At 34.5% G+C, this 23,311-nt stretch overlaps 1 protein-coding gene across 2 annotated transcripts in view; it reads left to right on the top strand.

Moving 5' to 3' along the window:
• The window catches only part of LOC131850725 (Ca(2+)/calmodulin-responsive adenylate cyclase), a 95,148-nt gene extending 75,448 nt beyond the window's left edge, over nt 1–19,700 (top strand). Inside the window, exons 8-22 of one of the 2 annotated variants that reach the window (XM_059201066.1) lie at nt 5,548–5,706; nt 6,683–6,827; nt 7,864–8,037; nt 9,484–9,660; nt 12,125–12,310; nt 12,925–13,203; nt 13,552–13,853; nt 14,603–14,762; nt 15,374–15,457; nt 15,793–15,939; nt 16,236–16,449; nt 16,528–17,827; nt 17,983–18,276; nt 18,673–18,754; nt 19,038–19,700. In XM_059201066.1, coding sequence (XP_059057049.1) covers nt 5,548–5,706; nt 6,683–6,827; nt 7,864–8,037; nt 9,484–9,660; nt 12,125–12,310; nt 12,925–13,203; nt 13,552–13,853; nt 14,603–14,762; nt 15,374–15,457; nt 15,793–15,939; nt 16,236–16,449; nt 16,528–17,827; nt 17,983–18,276; nt 18,673–18,754; nt 19,038–19,460 — 4,126 coding nt within the window. In that variant the 3' untranslated portion in view covers nt 19,461–19,700. The remainder of the gene's footprint in view (nt 1–5,547; nt 5,707–6,682; nt 6,828–7,863; nt 8,038–9,483; nt 9,661–12,124; nt 12,311–12,924; nt 13,204–13,551; nt 13,854–14,602; nt 14,763–15,373; nt 15,458–15,792; nt 15,940–16,235; nt 16,450–16,527; nt 17,828–17,982; nt 18,277–18,672; nt 18,755–19,037) is intronic. The other variant, XM_059201067.1, reaches the window with a different exon arrangement.
• Nucleotides 19,701–23,311: the final 3,611 nt, after the last annotated feature.

The following is a 23,311-nucleotide window of genomic DNA, read 5'->3' as shown; positions in this document are numbered from 1 at the left end:
GGTTTAACGTTATATTCAAAGAGCAGATTATAGTTAAATATTCGTCTTTATTAAATTACTGGGAATGGCAACATTGCCTGAGGGAATAAGGATAACATACAAAATGTTATTACAGGACTTTGGTGCATCGATATATGTATATATAAAAATTGTATAAATCTTTTCTTTTAACAACGTATACATAGAATGAAATTAATCTTACGTATTTTAATTAGTAGTATTAGAAAAAAGTTAAAGATACAGATATGATTTAACAATGTCTTGTCTTTAATATGGTGAAAAATAATATAATCAGTTTCAAAGTATATTTTTAAGGTAGTTAATTCTGATAATGCACCGTCCACATGAATGTCTGTATGTAAGATTGAACGTAGTGAACCGTTGATGGATTCTTGCTACAGTATGACTAGCAATCAAAAATTAAAACAATGAATATAGTAGTAATAATAACTGTTTATTGCGAACAAAGAGTAAAAATAAAGAAATAAAAAGACAATATGTTGGAAAGTGTAACAAAAGGCAGTTTTATCGCTATAACTCTCGTAAACAACCTGGTAGAAAGTATTTATGTTACGTTAATATAAATGTTTAATAAAATTATTGTGGGTATTGTAAAGTGGATGTTCTATTGTGGTATTGTCAAACTAAACACGACCTACGTTGCGAGGGTATTTCACAAAACGAACCGTAAAGAGGGTAATAAAACCGGTTAATTTGTCACCTACAAAGTCCATTGTATAAACAGACGCAATAAAATCCAAATTACGTTAATGTGCGACAAAGGAAACCATAAACTGGGCGTGTCGATTTTGTTCCATGTCCGCGGGTGGAACTACTGGGACATGAAGTTTTACTATACGTAGCCACTTTAGTATCCTACTCATATTATAAACACATTCTAAAGTTTGAGTGTATAGATGGACCAATGTTTGTTACTTCATCACACAAAGAATACTTAACGAATATATAGATCATATTCTATACTGGCTGTACCCGCGAATACGTCCGCATGGAATTTATCTTTAATTTACTAAAATAAATGAATTTTTCTAAAATAAAAGTAGCCTAAGTTACGCCTTATTACATCAGCTACCTGCCATAAAAATTTTCGTCAAAATCGGTCCAGCCATTTCAGAGATCAGCCGGAACAAACAGACACTCCAATTTTATTTATATGTATAGATGTATAGATTAATGGATATGATATTTTTTATTGCAGTGCAAAAGAAGACAGAATTCTCTACATAATAACGAGTGTCGGCAACTAGTAATTTTAGAGTAGTAAATTCATGTTATCAAATGATATAATTTACCGTGTTGAGTATGAATACAATGTATACCCACTACTTTTTATTAGTGTCTTTTAGAGATAACTAATCTAATAAAGCACAATATAGCAAATACGTGTAAGAGAGGGACACTGAAATAAAACCACATAATAAGACGCCTGGCCAACGTGGTAATGGTAGGCTAAATTGTTCCCTTACGAGGAGAGATCGCTACCCAGAATGTTGAGACATCCTAGTGAGTGAATCTTTAATGGTAATGTACATTACATTCCATTATTCGTTATCTTACTCGTTCACTTTTACTGATTGTAAAATACTATGGTGTCCTTTCTCATAATGACCTCAAAGTTTTCATAATATCTTCAAACCGTTAATTTTGTAGACAATTGGATACGGTATCAATAGATCAGCCAGTCAGGACCAACTCATTATAAAAAGAGAAGGCTCTTTAATATATTATTTTCTTTTTATATCTCCAATGGCAATCAAAATTACAGATCGCCTGATGGTAATTGATAACCATATCGTATATATTTATATGAAAAACACTACGGACATTCATTAAATTATACACGTATTGGTAAATGTTAAAGAAATGTCTCTTGTGATAATATTACCATTCGTTTGAGGAGGACTAAGCGGACTGGTTAGAAATCTCAAGGGGAATCAAACAGGGTTGTGTTGTGTTACCGTGACTGATAAATTTATTAATGGACGCTTGTTTGGAAAATTTTAGTTCGAACCGAGGGGACCGTGTTTGCTATAAATGGATACGTAAAAAAACGTTAAAGTTTGCAACTTTTTAAAAATTATGGCTCTCTTATTTAATTTATGTTGTCGTCATGTAGCATAAACTAGCGCCAAATTCTACCGAGTCTGCCTTCATTATAAATTTATCAAGTTTAGAATAATGTAGCTAATGTACCAAAGTTTTGAACACGCACACGTTCTCGAAATAAACTACTAACCATTTTTTGATATTCTGATAAAAAACTTAACGCTCTTTCTGTTCTAAGATCTATCTATGTACTTACTTTAAATATTTGTGTTCAGTAAGATGTAATATCAAGTGAAACTGTAAGAAAATAAGATGACTTAGCTGTGTTTTCGCCAAATCTAAACGTATTTGTAGAATTAATTTTGTCTATTTTCGAGGGTGTTATTCCTCTGTAACCTCGATGAACCGGTATGTAAATATCCACTACATGCGGGAACTTAAAACCTAACTGACCTACAAAGCGTCCTTCCACAAACTTATATAGTCTGACTGAGCGGCAACAAATACCCATTAATACCGATATCCACTGACCTGCAATGGAATCCAGAGCACTGTTAAAGAACAATATGCATATTGGGTCCAGGCATAAAGAGATGTCCGGATGGCAGGAAAACGGAGACAGTCTCTTGTGGAATATAACTAACGCATACAACATTCGCAACATAGTTTGTATTGTAGTAAATACAGACGGTATCTTCATTTAAGAGTAATTTTCCACATTTTTTTTATAAAGCTCGTGGGTATAAATAATTATTTATTTAAAGAAATCGGAGCACAAAATAGTCTATTGTTATGATATTTCATTAATAACGACAAAAGACGACGCGCGTTTATTCTATATATATATATATATATATATATATAATATATATATATATATATATATTCTATAGTTCTTTTTTATTAAAAAAATATTCGCTTTATTAGCGGCCAGTTATAAATTTAGGAACTCTAGTCCGACCTATCTGGACCGGAATTTATCCAATGGTAGGTGATCTGAAGGCTACCAGTCAAGTTAATTACAATTATGGAGAAGATAAATTAAAATTAAAACAGCCTTATCAACCCTGTCATTTCACTGCGATGTTTCTCCCTTTAAATAGAAACTTTACAAAGTAAGCTCGACGGCACAAATAGGTGATGTACCTACGCAAGAGACTTTGAACAAAATTTACCTCGGTAAATGAAATAAGAGAAGTAAATTAATTGGCAACGTAATTACTAGATTATTAAACCTAAATGAAATACACCACAACAAAGCAACTTAAAATAAATTCAGCACCAACAAGCAAATGCAAATTGTAACCAGCGGTAAGCGTTATGTTAACATTGTGGTTGCTTTAGAGACGTGTTGTTAATTAACATTATTTGTAGTTATGTCGTGATGTATTTTTTACTCACTATAGGTATAATGCTAAATTTAAAAAACAATGCTTTTATGATATTTTTAAAAGTATTTTTATTTAATATTCTTATTACTAATTAAAAATACTTGTTCCTTTTCAAAGGAAATTGATTTATTTCACATTTCTTTGATTAAAAATACATTTCTAACGATACAAAACACTGTTTATACTAATCTTCAGTGAGTGTTGATGTGTATTTGTACCGTTTAAACACTCACGGACTTCCCGTGGAAAGAATGTGGCTTTTATATCGTGATTCATTAGTTTCTATTAGTTATTTACCTGTTTATTGTAATAAGTTAATACATTGTTTTTGCGTAGGCTTTTACTTGATTGACTTCTATTATCCTGTATGTGACTTTATGAATATTATGTTCCGTTACTCGATTGCCGATCAAGTAAGCTCGTCAACTTTATTCGCCTATTTACAAAGAAATACGAATTATTTTACATGTAAAAGTAATTAATATTTTGTAGCTGATTAAAAATCTCTTCCTAAAAGATTATCGTGCGAAATCCTCCTTATTGATTTATATTTTTCGTGGAATGTGGATTTAAAATTAAACTTTACTAACATCTTCGTAATGATATGTAATGAACATTATTTTTTATGTTATTAGAATGGCTAACAAACTAACGGTCCACTTGTTGGTAAGCTGTAACCGTCGCTTATACACATGAACAGCACTATGGATGTTATAGTGAAAAGTATCGGCATTTAAACTGTATTCCTTATATTTATATATATCTCTGTAATATTATCATTAAGTTTTCAATAAAAGACGGATCTGGCGTTACCTCTCCTTCTTGAAATCACGCTAACATGTGACACGCGCGATACCACCCATACCTGTTTTTCAGTATTTACGGTGATACCTTTTTGTTCGTATTTTCACCACTTTGCATTAAAATCGTCTCAAGTCCATTTTTTCGGCTTATATTGCAAAGTTGTAGAATTGTAATAAAGATTGTCCATTATTGTTACTGTAATTGGATTCGTGTTTTCTTGTAACTAATAAGAGAAATATCTCGGAGGTTTTGTTATAGACCTTATTATACCTACACGTGCTCCTTTTTAGTACACGCAGACATAACATATTTTTTTATCATTACGATTGAGATGTTCATAAAGTTGCCTCAAGGCAAATGTTTTACCAAGAAACTTGTACGATATTTCACATCGTATAATATGTTATGGCTTATTAACCATTATTATCTATTTTCAGTTACTAGGACATTATAATAATACGTGTATTATTTCAAATTATCTAGCAATCACTATCATATTAATATTATTTAAAGCAAAAACTTGGACGTATAAAAACTTGGAACAAATAATGTTTATAATGAGAAAAAGAAGTGCACAGAAAGTTAATATTTTTTATAATAATGCTTAAAAGGTATATTAAACAATATATATATATATACTACCATATGTTTTATATACACATGCAATTCAGTCGAAATCAACCGATATAGAAATTTGGCAGGTAAGTAATATCGCTGCCTAATATCTAATCAGATGTCGCTTCAGTACGTAAGAACCTTAAAGACGTCCAAACTTAGTATTTAAATGAATATTGGCCGAATTTCGACCACCGATATCTACAAAACAAAAGACATCTATTTCAGTGTTACACAGGAAATAGATTTTTGGTTTATTAAAAATGGCTTCTACATTGACGGAGAATTAGATTAATAAAGGCAAAAAATACTCAAATTTCATGTCGGTTAAAACCGAAGAATTTTGTATAAATGATTCGCTTATAAATGCTATCGTTAATTGACCCTAATATGAACAAATTGTGCATTCTCGAATGCGAAGACATAAAGCTAACAAAATTGGAGTTCTTCAGTTGTCATATTATTATAAGTGTTAATTTATGGACTCTAGACTCCAGATTTAGTCACGACACAACATGAAATGAAATGAAATGAAAAGATATTTATTCAGTAGAATAAAAAAACTAAAACACACATTAAACAAACAAAAAAAAAAGTAACAAACAGTGCGACAATTACAAAAAAAAAGTACATATGTCAGTACGACTGATCATATCTTTTTTTGTTATAGGTCAGTGGTAGAGGCTACAGATGTACAGCTGAACATGCGTGTGGGAATACACACCGGGCGGGTGTTGTGTGGTGTACTAGGGCTCCGGAAATGGCAGTACGACGTGTGGTCAAATGACGTCACGCTCGCTAACAACATGGAGGCTGGTGGGGAACCGGGGTAAGCATGGAAATCTTTGGAGAATTCAATATTTATATTTAAGGAGGTGGTTCGGGCATAGTACGATACGTACATGCATAGTTTGTATACGCTAAAGAAAAGAGTGTTCTATGTATACAAAATATTTATTATGGCGATATCCATTTAGGTGTGTTTAAGGTACGACAGCTTTTTTTTGCCAATATAAGGAATATAAAAATTATACAATGCAGGTATGTATATTTTTTAATTTACTTAATTCGAAATGTTTGTTAGCAATAATGGATAAATTTAAAATCTACCATATATTCCATATATTCTACATCTATTACTATGTTAAAAGTATTATTCTATTATATTTGTGATTTTTTTTCAATATACAATTATGGCAAGATGGCTTTTAATAATTTTGGCAGAACACATGACGATTGGTACATTAAGTGTCACTATAATTCGCAATACAGATCATGATGTAGAAAGCCTGTTTATCTCAGATACTTCATTTTATAATAGTTCTATCAGAGCCTGAGTATAGTGATCATAGAAAAGTTTTCAAACCATAGTAAAAGGGCTAACAGTAGTAAAGCTGCATTCCAATAGTAATTTCTATTAATGACTGTTTAAAACTAATAATTGTATCAGTATTATTAATAATAATTTATTTATTATTTTTATTATAACTTCTTATCTTTACTTTCTTTGCCCAAATGTTGTCTGAAAGAGATTGCTTAGCGATAAAACCGCATTTTGTAATAATTCATGTAAATTTATTATTTTAATTATTTTCTATATCTGGTGCGACTTTATCTACACAAACTTATCCTTAATTTGCTCTTCCAGATTATTTTAAGATAGAATTGTAATTTAATGAATGTTTATGTCAAATTTCGTTCTACCGTTTTGCTATGATAAAGTAACAAACAGACAGGACTCTTTCACATTTACAATATTAGTATAAATTGAGTAGTATAACGTTATTGACTTGATGAATTTCCAGACGGGTGCACATAACGCAAGCAACGTTGGAATGTCTGGGTGGCGCCTACGAGGTAGAGCCTGGGCATGGGGCCAGTCGTAACGCATACCTTCGGGATCATTCAGTGCAAACGTACTTCATCATACCACCTCCCAGGCGGAGAAAAGTAAGTTCGTATGAACTACATAATATCGACAAATTCTCACATAACTATCTGGGATACAATCATGTTGGTATATGTATATATACCAACATGATTGTATCCCAGATAGGATTGTGAGAATTTGTCGATATTATCGTGAACGTAACGCTTGACATGCCCACATTTCGCTAAATATGTTTATGCCAGATTTGAAAACACAAATTTTTGGACGTAATTCAGAGTGGAAAATTACTATGCAACGTTAAGCTACGATAAGTTTCAGAAATATTCGGGTTCACACATATTATTTCCCTAATAAAATACAATAAAAAAAAATCTAAGTTGAATATTAGGAAATGAGTAATAAACAGCATTCAAAATGTAAGTAATTCAATAAAGAGCAATCCTGCATATTGTCCATTAAATAAAAAAATGTATTCCTTATTTATTATGTTATTTTGTTCCGTAAAATATTGCTGGTGATTTTGCCACGATGGGGTAGGGGAAAAAATACCATTTTATATGTACCTACAGAGATATCGAGAGTAATAAAATAAAATACAGTATGTATTATGTATATGTTATACAACGTTAGATACAATTAAGTTGTTGACAATTCCTTTTAATCTCGGCTTGCTGTAGCGCCAGAGAATCACTCCTTCACTCCCTCGAGTCAATACTCACACTTCGTAATTACATTTCGCTAGAGACGGTAATCTTACGTATAAAAAAGGCCAACACCACAGATCTTGCCCTGAATTAAATATATATTGCATAGGGTAATGCAAGTTTATTTAAATTAAATTAATTATAATTATTAATTAACTTGTATTTAACGTCTAGAGTTCAGCAAAATTTATTGAGATAATAACATAAAATATTTCAGAGCAAGCATCTGTGAATAATAAATTAGTTGATTTTGAGATTAATGGTGTAAAATCTTAACTGATTAATCGTTCAGCTTTGTCAACGTCTTAATGCTTGCGTTGTATTTTTTTTTATACATTTTTAATGTAATAATGGTAAAATGAAGGTTTTTACATTTTATTTCTTGTTACAGATGTGCCTATCGACAGGTGTAGGCCTGGGCTCCGGGTCGCGTCGTAAGCTCTCCTTTAAAAATGTCTCCAACGTCGTGGTGCAGTTGTTACACTCCATCAAGTTCAATGTAGACGTGCCTTTTTCAAACATGGCCGCCTCACCGCAGGAGCTCAAGGCTAACGCAGCTAGGAAGGTACCTGCTTCACGGCATAACATTGTGATCATTTTCACTTTAATGAGTTCAATTTCCACTTGATCAACTCGTCAAATCAATGTTAAGAAGCATTGGATAGAATTAAATACAAAAACAATTAGTTTTAAGACGTATCCTTAGCGATTCTAAGGAAACAAAAACCATGAACCAATCACTGCGGTATGTGGTTTTTCGCAATGATTGGCATTATTAATTTAGAATTTCCCGTTGCTAGGGAACTGTAATTAGAACGCTTTTAACGTTGGTCAAGTGGATACTTTTAATTTTTCTGTATATTTAAACATTACATGTACAATCCACACACTTGACGTTTATATGAATTTTGCTCTGCACTATGAGACATGACAAAACAATACAAGTCAATGTCTCCGGCTTTTACTTGTTCTATTTAGAAATATTTGCTCGCTGTGAATTAATTCCTCGTTCCCGGAGTGCCATCTCTATATCGCAAGGTAAGTTATCTTTGTTTAATTTGTATATTTTTTACGATTTATGTTTTAATAAGTATTTAGTATACGAGATAGTGTAAATAAATATATATGCAAATTGTTACCTCACATTTATTATTTTTACTTTTAAATTAAGCAATATTACGATTGATACGATTATTTCTGTATTAATATGATAATAATCTTGATCAATTATTGTGGAACTGACCATCCAATTTATTTATTTAAACATAGGTACACGAACACTGGGCAGTGTGCATCTGGTTCTCACGGTAAAATCTAGTGATGCAGTTATTAATAATAGCTTAATTAAAGCCTACCTTTGATGTATTAAAGTCAATTAAATTAATGTCCTCCCAAAATACAATTTCATTATAATTAAGTGTAATTATATTTATATTTCGATAATTTGTATTTCTAAACATTAATGTATATTTTCAATAATTAATAGATTGCAAATAGAAATCATGCGCAATCAAATAATTTATTATGTTTTCAAAAATAAATTATCTGTTGTTATTTGTCATACATAATCTTCAGCTCCAAACTAAGCTTAGGTCGTACGTTTAATACTACTCAACTTATGTAATAAATGTATTCAGACGAATCTGTACTGAAATATTCAACATATAAAAGTTTATACAGTTCTAGCATCGAAGACTTATCAAACCATCGAACAGTATGTTCATCTGCTACGTTCACGAATTTGTCAATATATTATTATTACATTACACTGTGAAGTTTTACTTATTAATTTTTTGAAAAAAATCTATATTTGTTATTGTCTTTGCTTATTTTTATTCATCCCAAAAGTTGACTAGTGCATAATGCTAAGCATTAAGTTCGCTTTTTGTACAACATATTTGTGGACCAATAAAATAATGTAAATTAGTGTATCCACGAGTAGAATCAGATATTCGTATTCTGCGAAGAGCACGAGGTATCGGTGTGGGTTGCATCCCTGGTGGTGTTGTAGGTGCTGGACTTGCGGCGCGCGCTGCACGCTGAGCCGGGTTCAGCGGAGGCGCTGCGGCTGGCGACGCTGCGGGCGGAAGACGTGAGCGCCGCGCTGCACCCTCCCCCGGCCTCCGCCCCGCACCACCACACCTTCGACGCCGTCATGCAGCACCACGCCCTCCGCACGCACCCCACGGTCGCCTCTACATCCGCCCGCACTCATCTCGCGCACTCGCTTATTTATCTGTGCCCGTGTTGCGCCACACTAGCGATACGTTAGGACTAAACTACGACGAGGGAGTTCCTTCACGAAATTTATGTTGAAAAATTGTGCCATTAGTGTTTATGGAAGGAAGTGGTGTTGATAAATAATAACTTTTAAGGGGTATTTTGAATAGCTGTAAAAGACCACTTTCTAATATTATATTTAGAAATAACTATGATCTGGCTTATGGCATCGTATGAAGCTCATCTCTAAGTAATATTTATAAAGGAATTTGCTAAAACTAACTTCAAGTATCAAAGAAGGTTGGTACGAAGGGCATAGATATCAAAGCCATAGTTAATTAGAAAATAAAATATTTTCAAACAGATTAATTCTGTCTCTATCTATGTCCGTGGAAATAGTTTTAGAGACAGATTAACCGCGTAACTCTGCACAGACAAATTAGTGACATGTGCGCTCATGATCGATGGAACGTATGAGCTCTAGGTTTATGTATAAATTTTTTTTGTTGTAATTAATTAAACAAGCTCCTACGTTCTTGTCAATAGCTCTAGGGTGATATAGAACTTGGTTGACAACTAGGGCAGTTCTACATTTCCAGGTGTCTTGACAGAAACCATATCGTCATTGTTCCATGAACATTTTTCGCTTCAAAACATTTGTACATGAAATGCATCGGCAGTTCGTATACGATACATTTCATATTTGTGCCGAATGATAACCTCGCTTAATGGTTTCCTAGTAGTTAGTTTGGTTTTTGAGTGGTGGTTTTATTTTAACTGAATTCTATGCTGCTTTGTTTTAAATTTAAGGTGTGCACTGAAGCTTTCGACTACTACTGAAATAATTTTGCGAGATTTCAAGATAAGAAATGTGTTTTGCTTCGCATTAAATTATGTTTTATTATTGCAATTTTATTGATTAAACTTTATTATATATGTCCCACACGACCACTGTCACTAATGTACGATTGTATGTCCACATATTTTTTTAAATCTCAAAGTTTATGTATCGGCACAGAAATTCCCTATCTTTCTAAGACATTCATTTTAGTTGCTGGTCTTACAAGCTTTCACCCAATATCCTTTAAAGAAACAAAATATCTTTAAGAAATGACAATTCTTCCGTAACTGCTCTCTCTACTCCTAATTCAATATAATTAAATTGGTTAATATAAATGTATTTGAGTAGGTTCTACACCTGAAATTAAATTTGTTTTAATTAATGTCATAGCGTCATTCCATAATATTTTATGATAATTTCTACTGTGTTAGTTCGGTAAATTATTTTAGTTGTTTTCCACTCTGTCCAAAGTCTGTCATGTGTTTTAGCGACCCGCGGTTATATTATTACTTGTACATAACGTGGAAGACTCGAATACACCAGCGACTAACATGAGATGTCTGCTCGTTATTTTTCAGATATTCCGACCTTGGACATTTGTTCCACTACAAATTGCCGCTGAAACAGTAAGCGCAGACAAAATGTTGTTCATGTGTATTATTGTTTTCCACCATTTACCGGGCGATACACTTGAATTCCCCCAAAAATGTAGGTACGCTATGCTTACCTCACCTCGGGAATTTATTCGTTCGCACTTCTATATCAAGTCACTACAAGATTAGTCGTTGACCAGGTGTAAATTAGGATGAAAAAAATACGCGAGCACTCAAAACCACTCACTGCCACATTTCTTATTGGAGTACTCTTTTTTCGAAATTGTGAAACTGTGTTATTGCGATTGTTTTGTTGATTTTGTTTGAGAATAAAGTCGAACGCACCGAACTGTGTTTCACTCGCTGCCCCAACTAGCCACCTCGAGCACTAACTAGAGCATGCTATAAGACCTCGCCTGGACTTACTTGCATGATATCACCTGCCATTTGATTTTAATTACTCATAATCTAAAGGTGATAATTACTTTGTGTTCGATCATTTCTCCACGTAATCTTACCTTGCTCGTTGCTTTATTATTGTAAAATTAAGACAGTTGAAATGATCTAGCATGAATATTGTAGTCTTAAGATTTTTCAATTTGCTAGTTAAATAACTTCTTGTATTTTCCAAAACCTTAAAATTCAATAAGCTGTTGATCTTTGATCTTTGAATATTTCTATCGATTTCTGTGCCTCTATTCATACTTTACTATTCTAATAATGCGATGCTGCTTCGGAGACCGGATCTTTTTATTTCTAAGGTCAGTTCGAAAAATGTGATTGAAGCATGATGGAATCGGCATGCGGTGGATCCGACTATGTACCCAGTGTCCCTGCCCTCGAGGACCTCTATACGTAACCTGCCTTCATCTATAATTGGACCTGCCCTATAACAACCTTCTGTGTCCCCCAGAAATTCATAACGATGTTAGCTATAAATGTGAGTATTACATGGTATGAGTCAGTAGGTTTGAACATTTTTCATTCGATATCCACAGAATAAAGTAACTGAGAAGTTCAAACGGCCTCTGAAAAAACGTCACTCGTCTGTGTATCACCAGCCGACGAATCGCGTCAACAAGTACCTGGCACAAGCCATCGACGCGCGCTCCGTGCACCGCGAGAAGGCCACGCACGTGCATCTCTTGACACTCTGCTTCAAAGATGGAGCGAAAGAAGCACAGGTATTATTTTAATGGTAATGTTTAAAAAACATATTATGCGGTGTTTTATTCTGTAATGGTTTGATTACTAATTTTGTTTGAGATTAGTTGAGTTGTTAAATTACTAAGACATCCGAATTATGAATTTTACCTCTAATTATTAACTGATAATATTTATACACTGTATATAGATATGGCTTGCCATATATAATGAATATTTTTAATATTCCTAAAAGACTTGACTATTTCATTGAAATATCTCGTGTGGTCCTGACGGCGTATTACAGAAAGCACGTCCAATTCGAATCAAATACGTACTAAAACTAACGTGTCCGAACATATTGTTTTATTATACACTAGTAGACCCGCACTACTTCGTCTGCATCACACTTACTTGACATTTATCAATATATTTCACCCAATTTAATATAATACCTTTTTAAATTATAGCCTATGTATTATTTTGATGTATAAGCTATATTACTCTAAAGTTTCATCAAAATCGGTGTCCGTAGTTTTTACGTGAAGGAGTAACAAACATCCGTCCATCCATTCACAAACTGACAAACTAGTACCAGAGACTTGTTATCTAAATATTCCTGCATTTTATAACTGTTTTTTTTAATACTTTTCAGTATCGAGCGTCAACAGATGGCGGCTGGGCGGGTTCTCTCGGCGCAGCTCTAGGAGCACTAGCAGCAGCGGGAGTACTCCAAGCGGCAATACTCCCTCGTACCACAATACTCCTGTTGCTGTTTGTCACTGCATTTGCGTGGTCGGCTGCGGTGTTAGCCTTGACTTTAGCCGCAAGACTTCGACTTATACCTTGCGACGTATCTCGCCCGTTTGCACTGAGGAATGCTATTACCACGTTTACTATTGTACTCGGATATGCCGTCGGTCAAGTTAACGTGGTAAGTGTCATTTTTCTACTTTTAATTTCAAAATAGTACAAATTCCATTCAATAATATTTAGCAATAAGAACTGAACTCGCAGTATCTAGTGTAATAACATTGGATATTTTGATATATATTATACACCGCCACCTAGTCATAAACTTAACAGAGCAAAGACCCACTTTGTACAAAGTGGCAACCGTCGTTTATGTAAGTTCAGTATCAAGAACGATCCAAATGTATTTTGGAACTTCGTACCCTCAAATTTCATTGCCGTGTATATTATTACATATATATATTACTCTATATATATGGGTCATTAGTCGCCTGACTTAAATTTAATAAAATATTTATTTATTTTATAGGTGACATGTAGAGAAATAGATGTATGCCGTAATCTAACCGAGAACGTGACGACTATGCACGAGATTCGTCATACAAGTGGGGATATAGCAGCTGCGTTGTGGAGCAGTAGCGATCACCGTGCGTGCCCCGTCCCCTTGTACATCACCCTGGGGTGCTGCCTCAGTATGCTGGCCGTCGCCGTATTCCTGAGACTGCCAATACTGATCAAAGGAGTGCTCTTGGCGGTCATGACAGCCGGCTACATGGCAGTTATCATGGCGTACCACAAAGACTTGTTTGATTGCTACGACCTTATGACTGAGTAAGTTTATTCCTGAAATATAAATATGTTTTTTCAATAGGAATAATAAGCAATGCTAAAACGTTGTATTGTGTGAGTACTGTTTTGTCTGCGAGTCCGGCGATGCCGTATGAAATTTTATTTCATTTTCAGTTTTATTAATATTCAATTTAATATTGGTAGTAGCTTATATTGGTTGATAACAGAAATGAGTATATCATTGATCGAATTGAGAAATCTGAACATTTATCTTAGGTATAACTTAAAAACAAATATGTGTTTAATCACTATATAACATACTGTTGACTTTTACATTGTATTAGAATTTCAAATTTGAAATTGCTATAGGTTTTTGTTAAAAATATATGTAATTCTTTTTTTTATAAAAAATAGTCAAAACTCAAGGAAGTGCTAATATTCTTACGTACCTACATAAAAACTGTAGTAGCCGTTAGATGGCTATATATAAAATAAAATAATTATCAATTCTAACATACGGAGGATTAAAAAAGTATTAAAGAATATATATACGATATTATAAGTTCTATGGCAGAACATATAATAGTAGTTGTTTTATATTTCTACCAATAAAGAAAAGTTACGTATGACGTGATACGGCGTGATCGTAGACGATGCACCTGGTGCCGTGTGCACTATTAATTAGGACAGTGCAGATGTGTTTCTCATATATCAGCACTGCGTAACAAAACAAATGAATATATAAAAAAAATCTAAAATAATTAAATATAAAACGACGTACGTATGTTCAGGCCGGGGCCGGTGGGGTCTGCGGCGACAGCGTGCGCGTGGACGCTGGCGCTGGCGCTGGCGGTGCTGCTGCACGCGCGGCAGACCGAGTGGACCGCGCGACTCGACTTCCTCTGGCAGGCGCAGGCGCGCGACGAGAAGCGCGACATGGACGCTCTCCAGGTACTTTACGCGAACACATAATACTATTTTATAAAGCGAAAATATACAAAAAACCGTTCCCCCGCCAGACGGGTGACGAGGGGTTGTGGAATACTTACCTGAAAAAACCTCTTTTTCAGGTAAGAATCCCACAACCCCTCGTAAATAGATGCGTGAGAATCGTACCCATTAATAAAAGCCATATACATATATGTACATACGAGCGCCACTAACGGTCGCGAGGCTTTAGTATTCTTAAATACGTAGAGACAGATTACGATACGAGGACATAAATATCTATCTTCATTCTTTTTCTATCTTTTATTTCTAAAAATAATCTAAAGGGATGAAAAGGGGGGAAATTTAGTTTACGGAAACGATTGTGTCGCACACATGTTTTCATAAATAATAAAACATTGCACCTAAAGTCAAGTTTCTAAACACGTCAAGTCAATCTTAAGTATTTAAAAGGCGTTGTTTATACATAGTTATCTGTTTATTAGTAACTACTTAATTACATTAAAAAAAATACTACCTTGATTAAGTTTAGTACATAATTTATTAAATAATTATAATTACCATTCCTGTAGTAACGTTTTATGAAAACCATAATTTGATAATTCTTTTCTCAGGCATCTAATAGGCGAATATTATTCAATCTACTCCCGGCACACGTTGCGACGCATTTTCTTGACAATCAGTTTAGGACCAATATGGTAAGTGACTAATACTGCGATAATTTCATTTATACTTTTCAAATTTTGCTTTCATTTCCGATTAGGTAAAGGCTCAAGCTAAAGCTTACAGAATCTTGATGGACAATGAGAGTTGACGAACGCTTATATACATACATAAATTATGGAAAAGTGTAGTCTCTTGGCACAGGAATTTTTTTGCTTATGGAAATAATTCGGCGGCTTCAATAACTATGTAGAATTAAATAAAAATCGTGATGCCTAAATAAAGAAATTATGAATGAGAATAATAAGCGTAAATTGGTCGATGTAATATTTCTGGATTTAATATTTAAAGATATTATCTTTATCGACAGGATCTGTACCACCAGTCGTATCAGCGCGTGGGAGTTGTATTTGCGTCAATCACCAACTACCACGAGTTCTACATGGAGCTCGACGGCAACAACCAGGGCATGGAATGTCTTAGGCTCCTCAATGAGATTATTGCCGACTTTGATGAAGTTAGTACATAAAATTTTTAATTTATACATTCTTTTATATGGTTTTTTGACTAATCTAATATTATAATTACAGATTTTATGTTTGTAATGTATACATTTAAGTGTATTTAAAAATTATAAAATCTTTCACCTAATGAAAGATTTATTATCAACCAGCAATATGTGCATGCACCTCATATTGCTATAGAAAAAATATCCTTAAAATTATACTCATGCTTGGCTACGAACTAATGTTTTATAAAAGTGTTAAATGAATCTTGCTCTCGGTTATTTAATTAAAATTCTTTTTTTCTCAGCTGCTTGGCGAAGACCGGTTTAGTGCAATAGATAAAATAAAAACAGTGGGTTCAACGTATATGGCAGCAGTGGGTCTGATACCTGATAAGAAAATGTCTGACGAAGCCAACTCCCGCAAACACATGGCTACGTTGGTCGAATTCGTTTTCGCTATGAGGGACAAACTGAAAGATATTAACGACAATTCTTACAACAACTTCATGTTGCGAGTTGGTAAGTTTAAACCTCATATTTTCAAATGCAAATTCTTAATTTGACTTTCGTAAAGCTACATAGTTTTAATTATTTCAGGGATAAATGTTGGCCCTGTCGTAGCTGGTGTCATTGGTGCCAGAAAACCACAATATGATATTTGGGGCAACACTGTAAATGTTGCATCTCGCATGGATTCCACTGGTCTTCCGAATCACACACAAGTTACCGAAGAGGTTTATCATTTACTCAAAGACTTGCCTTATCAATTTGTATGCAGAGGCAAAGTGAAAGTAAAGGGGAAAGGCGAAATGACGACCTATTTTTTAACAGATAGAGCACCAGCAAATGGCACTGGAACTAATCCGACTACTAATGGGCCAACTCCAAATCCCCCAACAGCATATGGTGGAGTGGCAACACCATTAGCCATGTTGCAAAACTCGGCGAGGAGAGCCGCCGCCCAGCCTTCTAGATTACCGCCCTTGCGGGAAACATCAGCTGCTGGCGAAAATGAACCCTTACTGCCGTCTAACGGACATCAAAGTAATGGTAATAATCATAAAGGAAGCAAAGGGAGAAGAAATAAGGAATCTGATGAAACGCCGCCGCCGCCACCACCTCATGGAATGTCGGGAAACCCTAGGTGGCCACCTCCCAGAGCACTCGTCCCACCTTGGCCGCGGCCTCAAGAACCACGGCCACCTGTTGCTCACAAACGGAGGCCGCCTCCGAGACTGCCCAGACCGCGCTCGAGCGAAAGTTTACCACTTGCCCGCAGTCCGCGCGTGCATTCCTCTGCCGACGAACTTAGCTCCCTAACTAGATCTCCAAGTCTCAGTTCCTCTGATGAAAGTTATTCTCGAACTACAGATGCCTCTCCTTCCCCGCCGCGGCCCACGCAGTGGTTACCTCCATTGAGACCGCAAAGAACAAATCCTAGTCCCGCATACGACTACCCACAGGTTAGAGCTACTAAACCTATACAGAACCACATCAATGAATTGTATGCGAAACATAAAATGAGTAAGAAACCGTCTCTCGACGATAAATTTCTCGACGGCATTAACTTTCACAAGGAGGAAGAGAAATTACAGCGGAGTATAATAAATATGCTTCAGGCGTCTGCAAAACGGGACGGGTGCTGTCAGACCGATAAGAAGGATGTGTCGAGTCGGTTCACACATCGAACTAATTCGTTCTCCAGTACGGGCAGTAGACCGAACAACCTGAAACACTTGAATCAAGATAGTAGGGAAGTGTTTACGAAACGAAGTCCGACTGACGTGGTATGCGTGCCGCCATTCGAGAGAGAAATTCAAAGACTACTCGACGATAAGAGTCATATAAAAAACAATATGCAGAAAATAGAAAGAAAAGAATTAAAGCTGGAACTAAGGTAAGATCTATCTTTATTAGACTTTTCTTGTAAGATAAAAAAAAATCTTCTAAGTGTAAAGCATTCTAAGCAGGTCCCCTTGGGATCGATTATTGCTATTCGGTCAAGAGATACACAAACATTCAACACGACGTGTGATTTATTTGTCTGTCCAGAGGTCAGAATCCAGCGTTAGAGCCCGTACGCAACTGCAACAACAACAGCAGCCCGCTGCATGCGGTGGGGCTGGCGGCCATCACGCAGCTGGCGCGGCACGATGCCCCCGCCGCCCCCGCCGCCCCCGCCGCCGCCGCCGGCCCCGCCGCCCCCGCCGCCCCCGCGCCCCTCGCCCACGTGGCGCACGTCCCGTCGCCCCTGCGGCCCACGGCGGCGGACTTCCCCGGCGTGTTGCCCACCGACGTCGTCGTCGAGCTGCCGTCGCCTACACACGACAGGGAACACAACTCTAGGTATAATTCTACGATTTTAATTGGTACATTTAAGACGATTGGTATAGTCTGCAAGATGCTAAGTTGCTGTCTATGATTTGAAAGATTTAATGATATTCCTATGCTGATTTCATATTTAAACTTATTTTTTTATACTACTATGGAGGCAATCAAGTATAAGAGACATCTGATAGACGTTGTATTATATAGCCTATGGACGCTATGGACTATGAGTTAAATATTTTGGATGACGTCCTCCGAACTATTGATAATGCCATATTCTAAAATTGTTGTCGCGGTATTTTTTTACTCTAACTTAAAACTAATATCCTCACACAGTTTTCATATATATATATCAGTAGTTTAGTAGTTTTTTTTATGAAATACATATAATATAGAAATTCTTAATTTTTATAGTCCACCGTGTACACGGGAGGTTGAAGCGGCAATTTCTAAAGAGAAACAGGAGAAAGAAATCCAGGAGAGACTACACAACCGGGTATGTTTATATTTATTTCTGTTTACAAACAATCAAAATGAAAGATTATTGAGATTAACTTTTTCAATTTGTGATTACTATATTATTATTAACAAATAGAGCATTTTGTAACGTATAATGAAACCAAATACAGAGTATCCTTCGAAACATAAAGGGTGGTTGTTATAAAAAATGTATTACGTCTAGACATCAATATCTTGTTTTAAAATGACAAATCAATATATTTTTTTTAATATTATAAAGTTTATGTATTATATATTATACAATTTGTCTTCGGCCGCAGGTGACCACTTCGAATCATAGAGAAATGGGCCTCTACGGTGAGAGTCAATCCGAATGGAGCTCCTCGTGCTCGGAGGGCGAGGGAGACGGGGAGGGTGGACATCCAGAAAGTACCGGCTATACGACCGACGACCCAGCTCTCGAGAATGTCTCGATGCTGAATGAAGCGGGGCTCACGGATGCCGAGGCTGCTCTGAGCGACGTCAACTCGTGCTACTTCGATCGCGACGACGACGTGTCCTCTCGTGCATCTTCCCGCTTACTCGACTCCGAGGCGCTGGTCTCCCTCGAGTCGCTCAGCGCCATCTACGACTCAGACGAACCCGCGCACAGGTACTTAGCGAATATCCGGACCGTCACAGAATCTATCACGAGAAACTTCGGCCAACCCGCTCATGTCACCGACGGCGAGAGTGATGTGTAGTGTTATGTGAATCGAACGGTAAGAACTAAACCGTCTAAGGGCAGATTTGTATTCTCTGTGTCTTTTTTTACTTTCGGACTATATTATTCTTCAGATATTGTGATAACTAAGAAATCTCGAATATGAGTGAGTAATCATGACAATTTTCTAACTTTTATTGCTATTGTGTTATTATTATTAATGTAGGAAATTGTGGTGACGAAAACTGTAATTAGCTCTCTAATTGAGAAACTTGTAGGGAATACTAATTCACTCAATTCTATTTTATTGGCATTGTAGTAAAATGGAGAAAGAAATCACCTTTTAATCTTTCAAAGTAATCGCCATCGTTGTGTCGATACTGCTGACGTGCCTATTTGTTTTAATTGATTTGTATTTGTAAATTGTGTCAATATGTACCTAAGCAAATTTATATATATATAATTCTGTATGATATTCATGTATAGCCGAAGGTGCCATGTGATGGCTCGTATGTCATCTAGGAGTATGAGATGATCTCTACAATTAGAAGGTGCTCTGTATTAGAATTATTTGTCGTTTGTCTTGTGATAATGGTATAGGGACTTGAATTCGAGCGACCAATCAGTAGATGTCGATGTTTAAATAATAAGGGCTGGCCCCGCACCGTGAATTTGTCTTTAGAGTCCAATATTATTCAATGTATTGAGACAAAGGAATTAAAAACAATTATTATATGCTAATTAATATAGTATAAGCATGATTTTGCATTTGAATTTGTCTTTATAATACACATTGTTACCGTAGACTGGAAGTTTATCTAATTTAGGTACCGCATCTTCAGTACCTATTATGTATTTTAGTATTGTAGGCGAATGTCTAAATATCATGATTGTAATGTATAATTAAATCAGCGTTAAGGCTGCTATGTAGCTCACTGTACATATTCTCAACCGATTCTCAACAGATATAAATATCATTAGCCTTTTTTGCATATTTTACATTTCATTTTCATAGTAATTTAGTTCGTGAAATATATTGCTATTGTTTCCTAATTATTATGTAATTCTAGTCATTTGTGAAGTATCAGTCCTATTATTATAAACATTTACCCTGTATGAGTAACTATGGTGCCATTTACAAGATATTATTTCTTGTTTTCCTTGTCATTTTTTCTTTAATATTGAAATTCCATATTGATTCATCGGTATAACAATTTGTTAGGCGCGGCTACGCCGAAAACATTTTTTACTATAAAATAGAATACAAATATTACATTAAGGTCCAGAAATCTGATTATAACTTTAACCTTCTTTATTTTTGAAAAGTTTATACGTCTATAACATTTTAACATGGCGCTATAAAGTCAAGCAAACTTAATGACGTATTATCCTATTAATTACTAAATATATGAATCATGAGGAAACTGTTAAACATTCCTTACCCAATACAATATATACTGTTGCGTTTATTGAAATCTATTTTAGATTTAACTACAGTCGCTAAAACATCTTTACTAACACAGTAAATTGAAAGTATTATAGAAAAACTACCATGAGACTTAAAGTACAACCAGCGCCAATAGCGAATATTTGTTGTAAAATATTCTTATAAATATAACATTTACTTTCATCATTGTACTTCTATATAAGTTTGTGTCAATTCAATTATTATAGCTACTTTTAGAGTAAGATGTAACCTAATGGGATTAAACTTTTTTGCTACGAGGGACATGTAGCCTTTGATCAGATAATTCAATATGCAACTTTAGTTGCAAATATGTGTATTTGGAGTGAGGCTAACGCGCAAAATCAAATATGCTCTCGTTTCAATTTATTTGTTCTTATATTCCTATATATTTTTCTATTTTAATCAAAACTTTATTGCATTATAATGCTTACATGTATTTATATTAATTAAAAAAAACATATTTCATTTACCGCAATTATTTATAAGAATTCATTAGCATGAGGTCCTTTTTTTTGTAATATGCCCATGCTTCAAGTTGAGAAAAAAAAAAGAATACCTAGTGATGTGAATATAACAAATTCTCAATGTGTTTTAAACATTTTCGATTTGTATATATATTAAAAGCGAAAGCACACTCCATTGAAATGTAGGAAATTGTTAATCTTTGTAAATATTGTTAATCCTGTCAAGTGCTATTCTATTTGGAATACTTATGTGTATCATGCAGGAAAGAGATGACATTATTTTTCGAAGGAATCCTCTTATTTGCTATTTTTAATCCTTGTATTTCGACTCAATATTTTTCTTATCGTATGTACACACACATAGTGCCAAAATAATTTATGCGTATGCTTATTGTAATCATTTATTCATTCTATACTAAAATACACTAGATTTTGAAACATTACCGTTTCTAGTTCAAAGTATAATAAGAAACTTCTGTGAAATTACAAAATATGAAAAATAGTTCTGTTAATTTTAGTGTACCTGTAAACTTTGTAGACGAGTAGTTCCACAGTAACTATTTCAATAACGATAGAGAGCTTATAACGAATGTGGATACGATTATATTATTCAGATGTATTCTAGGAACATTAATGCACTCAATTTGAAATTTATTTTAAATTGATTCCACTGTCGTTGTCGCAAAATACGATTATAATTATATATATATGTTTTAATACTTACAATAATAATACAACGGCTATGCCGTACACACTATTATTATTATTATCATTATTGTGAAACCTTATGTTACGATTTTTAGATATTTCAATTGCGCATTATGTAGAAAATGTATTGTGTATTTTATTTATTTCAATTCAATTAAGCAATATTACATACAAATTAAAACTGGTTTACATGACCTGTATTTGTTATTTTATTTCCTGAACCCAGATATACTTTAATACTAAGACATCATCAACACATTTGCGAAGGTATATTATAAAAGAGACCAAATCCAATAAAATCCTTTTAATGCAAATATATGGGGAAAAATGAAATACGAGTATGTTTTAGGAATAAAGAACTTGAATATTATTTTTCAGAATTAGTTGTTTTATATTTAGACGCGCTACACGTTTATATCGTATAGGAGTGCAGGTCAGGTACGCAGTGTCGGTTACTGCGGCGCGGTCGTCTTCCGCATACTAATGCCCTTAACCTTGAAATGAAGAATATCAGAGAAGTCACAACGGATGTAATAACTGACACCAGGCGGTTTTATTGCGTAACAAAGTAAATATTTAACGTTTTATAAGATAGCGCCTAATCTAGTCTTGTAAATACCAAAGGGTAAAGAAAACCATTTGGAAATAAAAAAATTTAAAGATACAAATTAAAAGAGATATATTAATCTATTTTTTATTAATTAAATATAATTACAGAATAATGAATCTTATTACCTACTATTTTAATTTATAGTTTACATAATAATTTATGACAAACGCAAGCAAATTACTTGTTTGTTGATATAGCTATACCTACTTAGTAACATCGGCAAAGTGAAATAGGTCATAAAGATAACCACTACGACTACACGATACTCAATAAAGTATTTATACCTTCTTTAATCTCAAAAAGTAATATGACATGACTTTAGCCTTAGTATTAGTAGGTATAACTCCTCATGATGAATTAAAATGTCTAATCCTAGATTCCTTGAGTATAAAAAGATAGTGTCTGTTTAATCCAACAGATTGTTGAAAGGGAACAATATTTTAAATGTTTACTTTATTAATAATGCAATCGTTTAATATTACTTAAACTATTATTATTGGTTTTGGACATAACTTTATTGTACATAACACTGTCTCCCATAATTAAAAGTCTGTTACATTGGTATACTACGTATTATATTCTTATCTAATGCACTATCATGCAGCTATCATATTTTTGGGTATGCGAGTTTATCTGTACTA

Source organism: Achroia grisella, unplaced genomic scaffold (assembly GCF_030625045.1).
Source record: "Achroia grisella isolate CSIRO2021 unplaced genomic scaffold, CSIRO_AGI_Agris_v1 utg779, whole genome shotgun sequence".
NCBI classification, from domain to species: Eukaryota; Metazoa; Arthropoda; class Insecta; order Lepidoptera; family Pyralidae; genus Achroia; species Achroia grisella.
The sequence above is the reverse complement of the archived record's forward strand: the minus strand, read 5'-3'. Positions and strand labels throughout refer to the sequence as shown.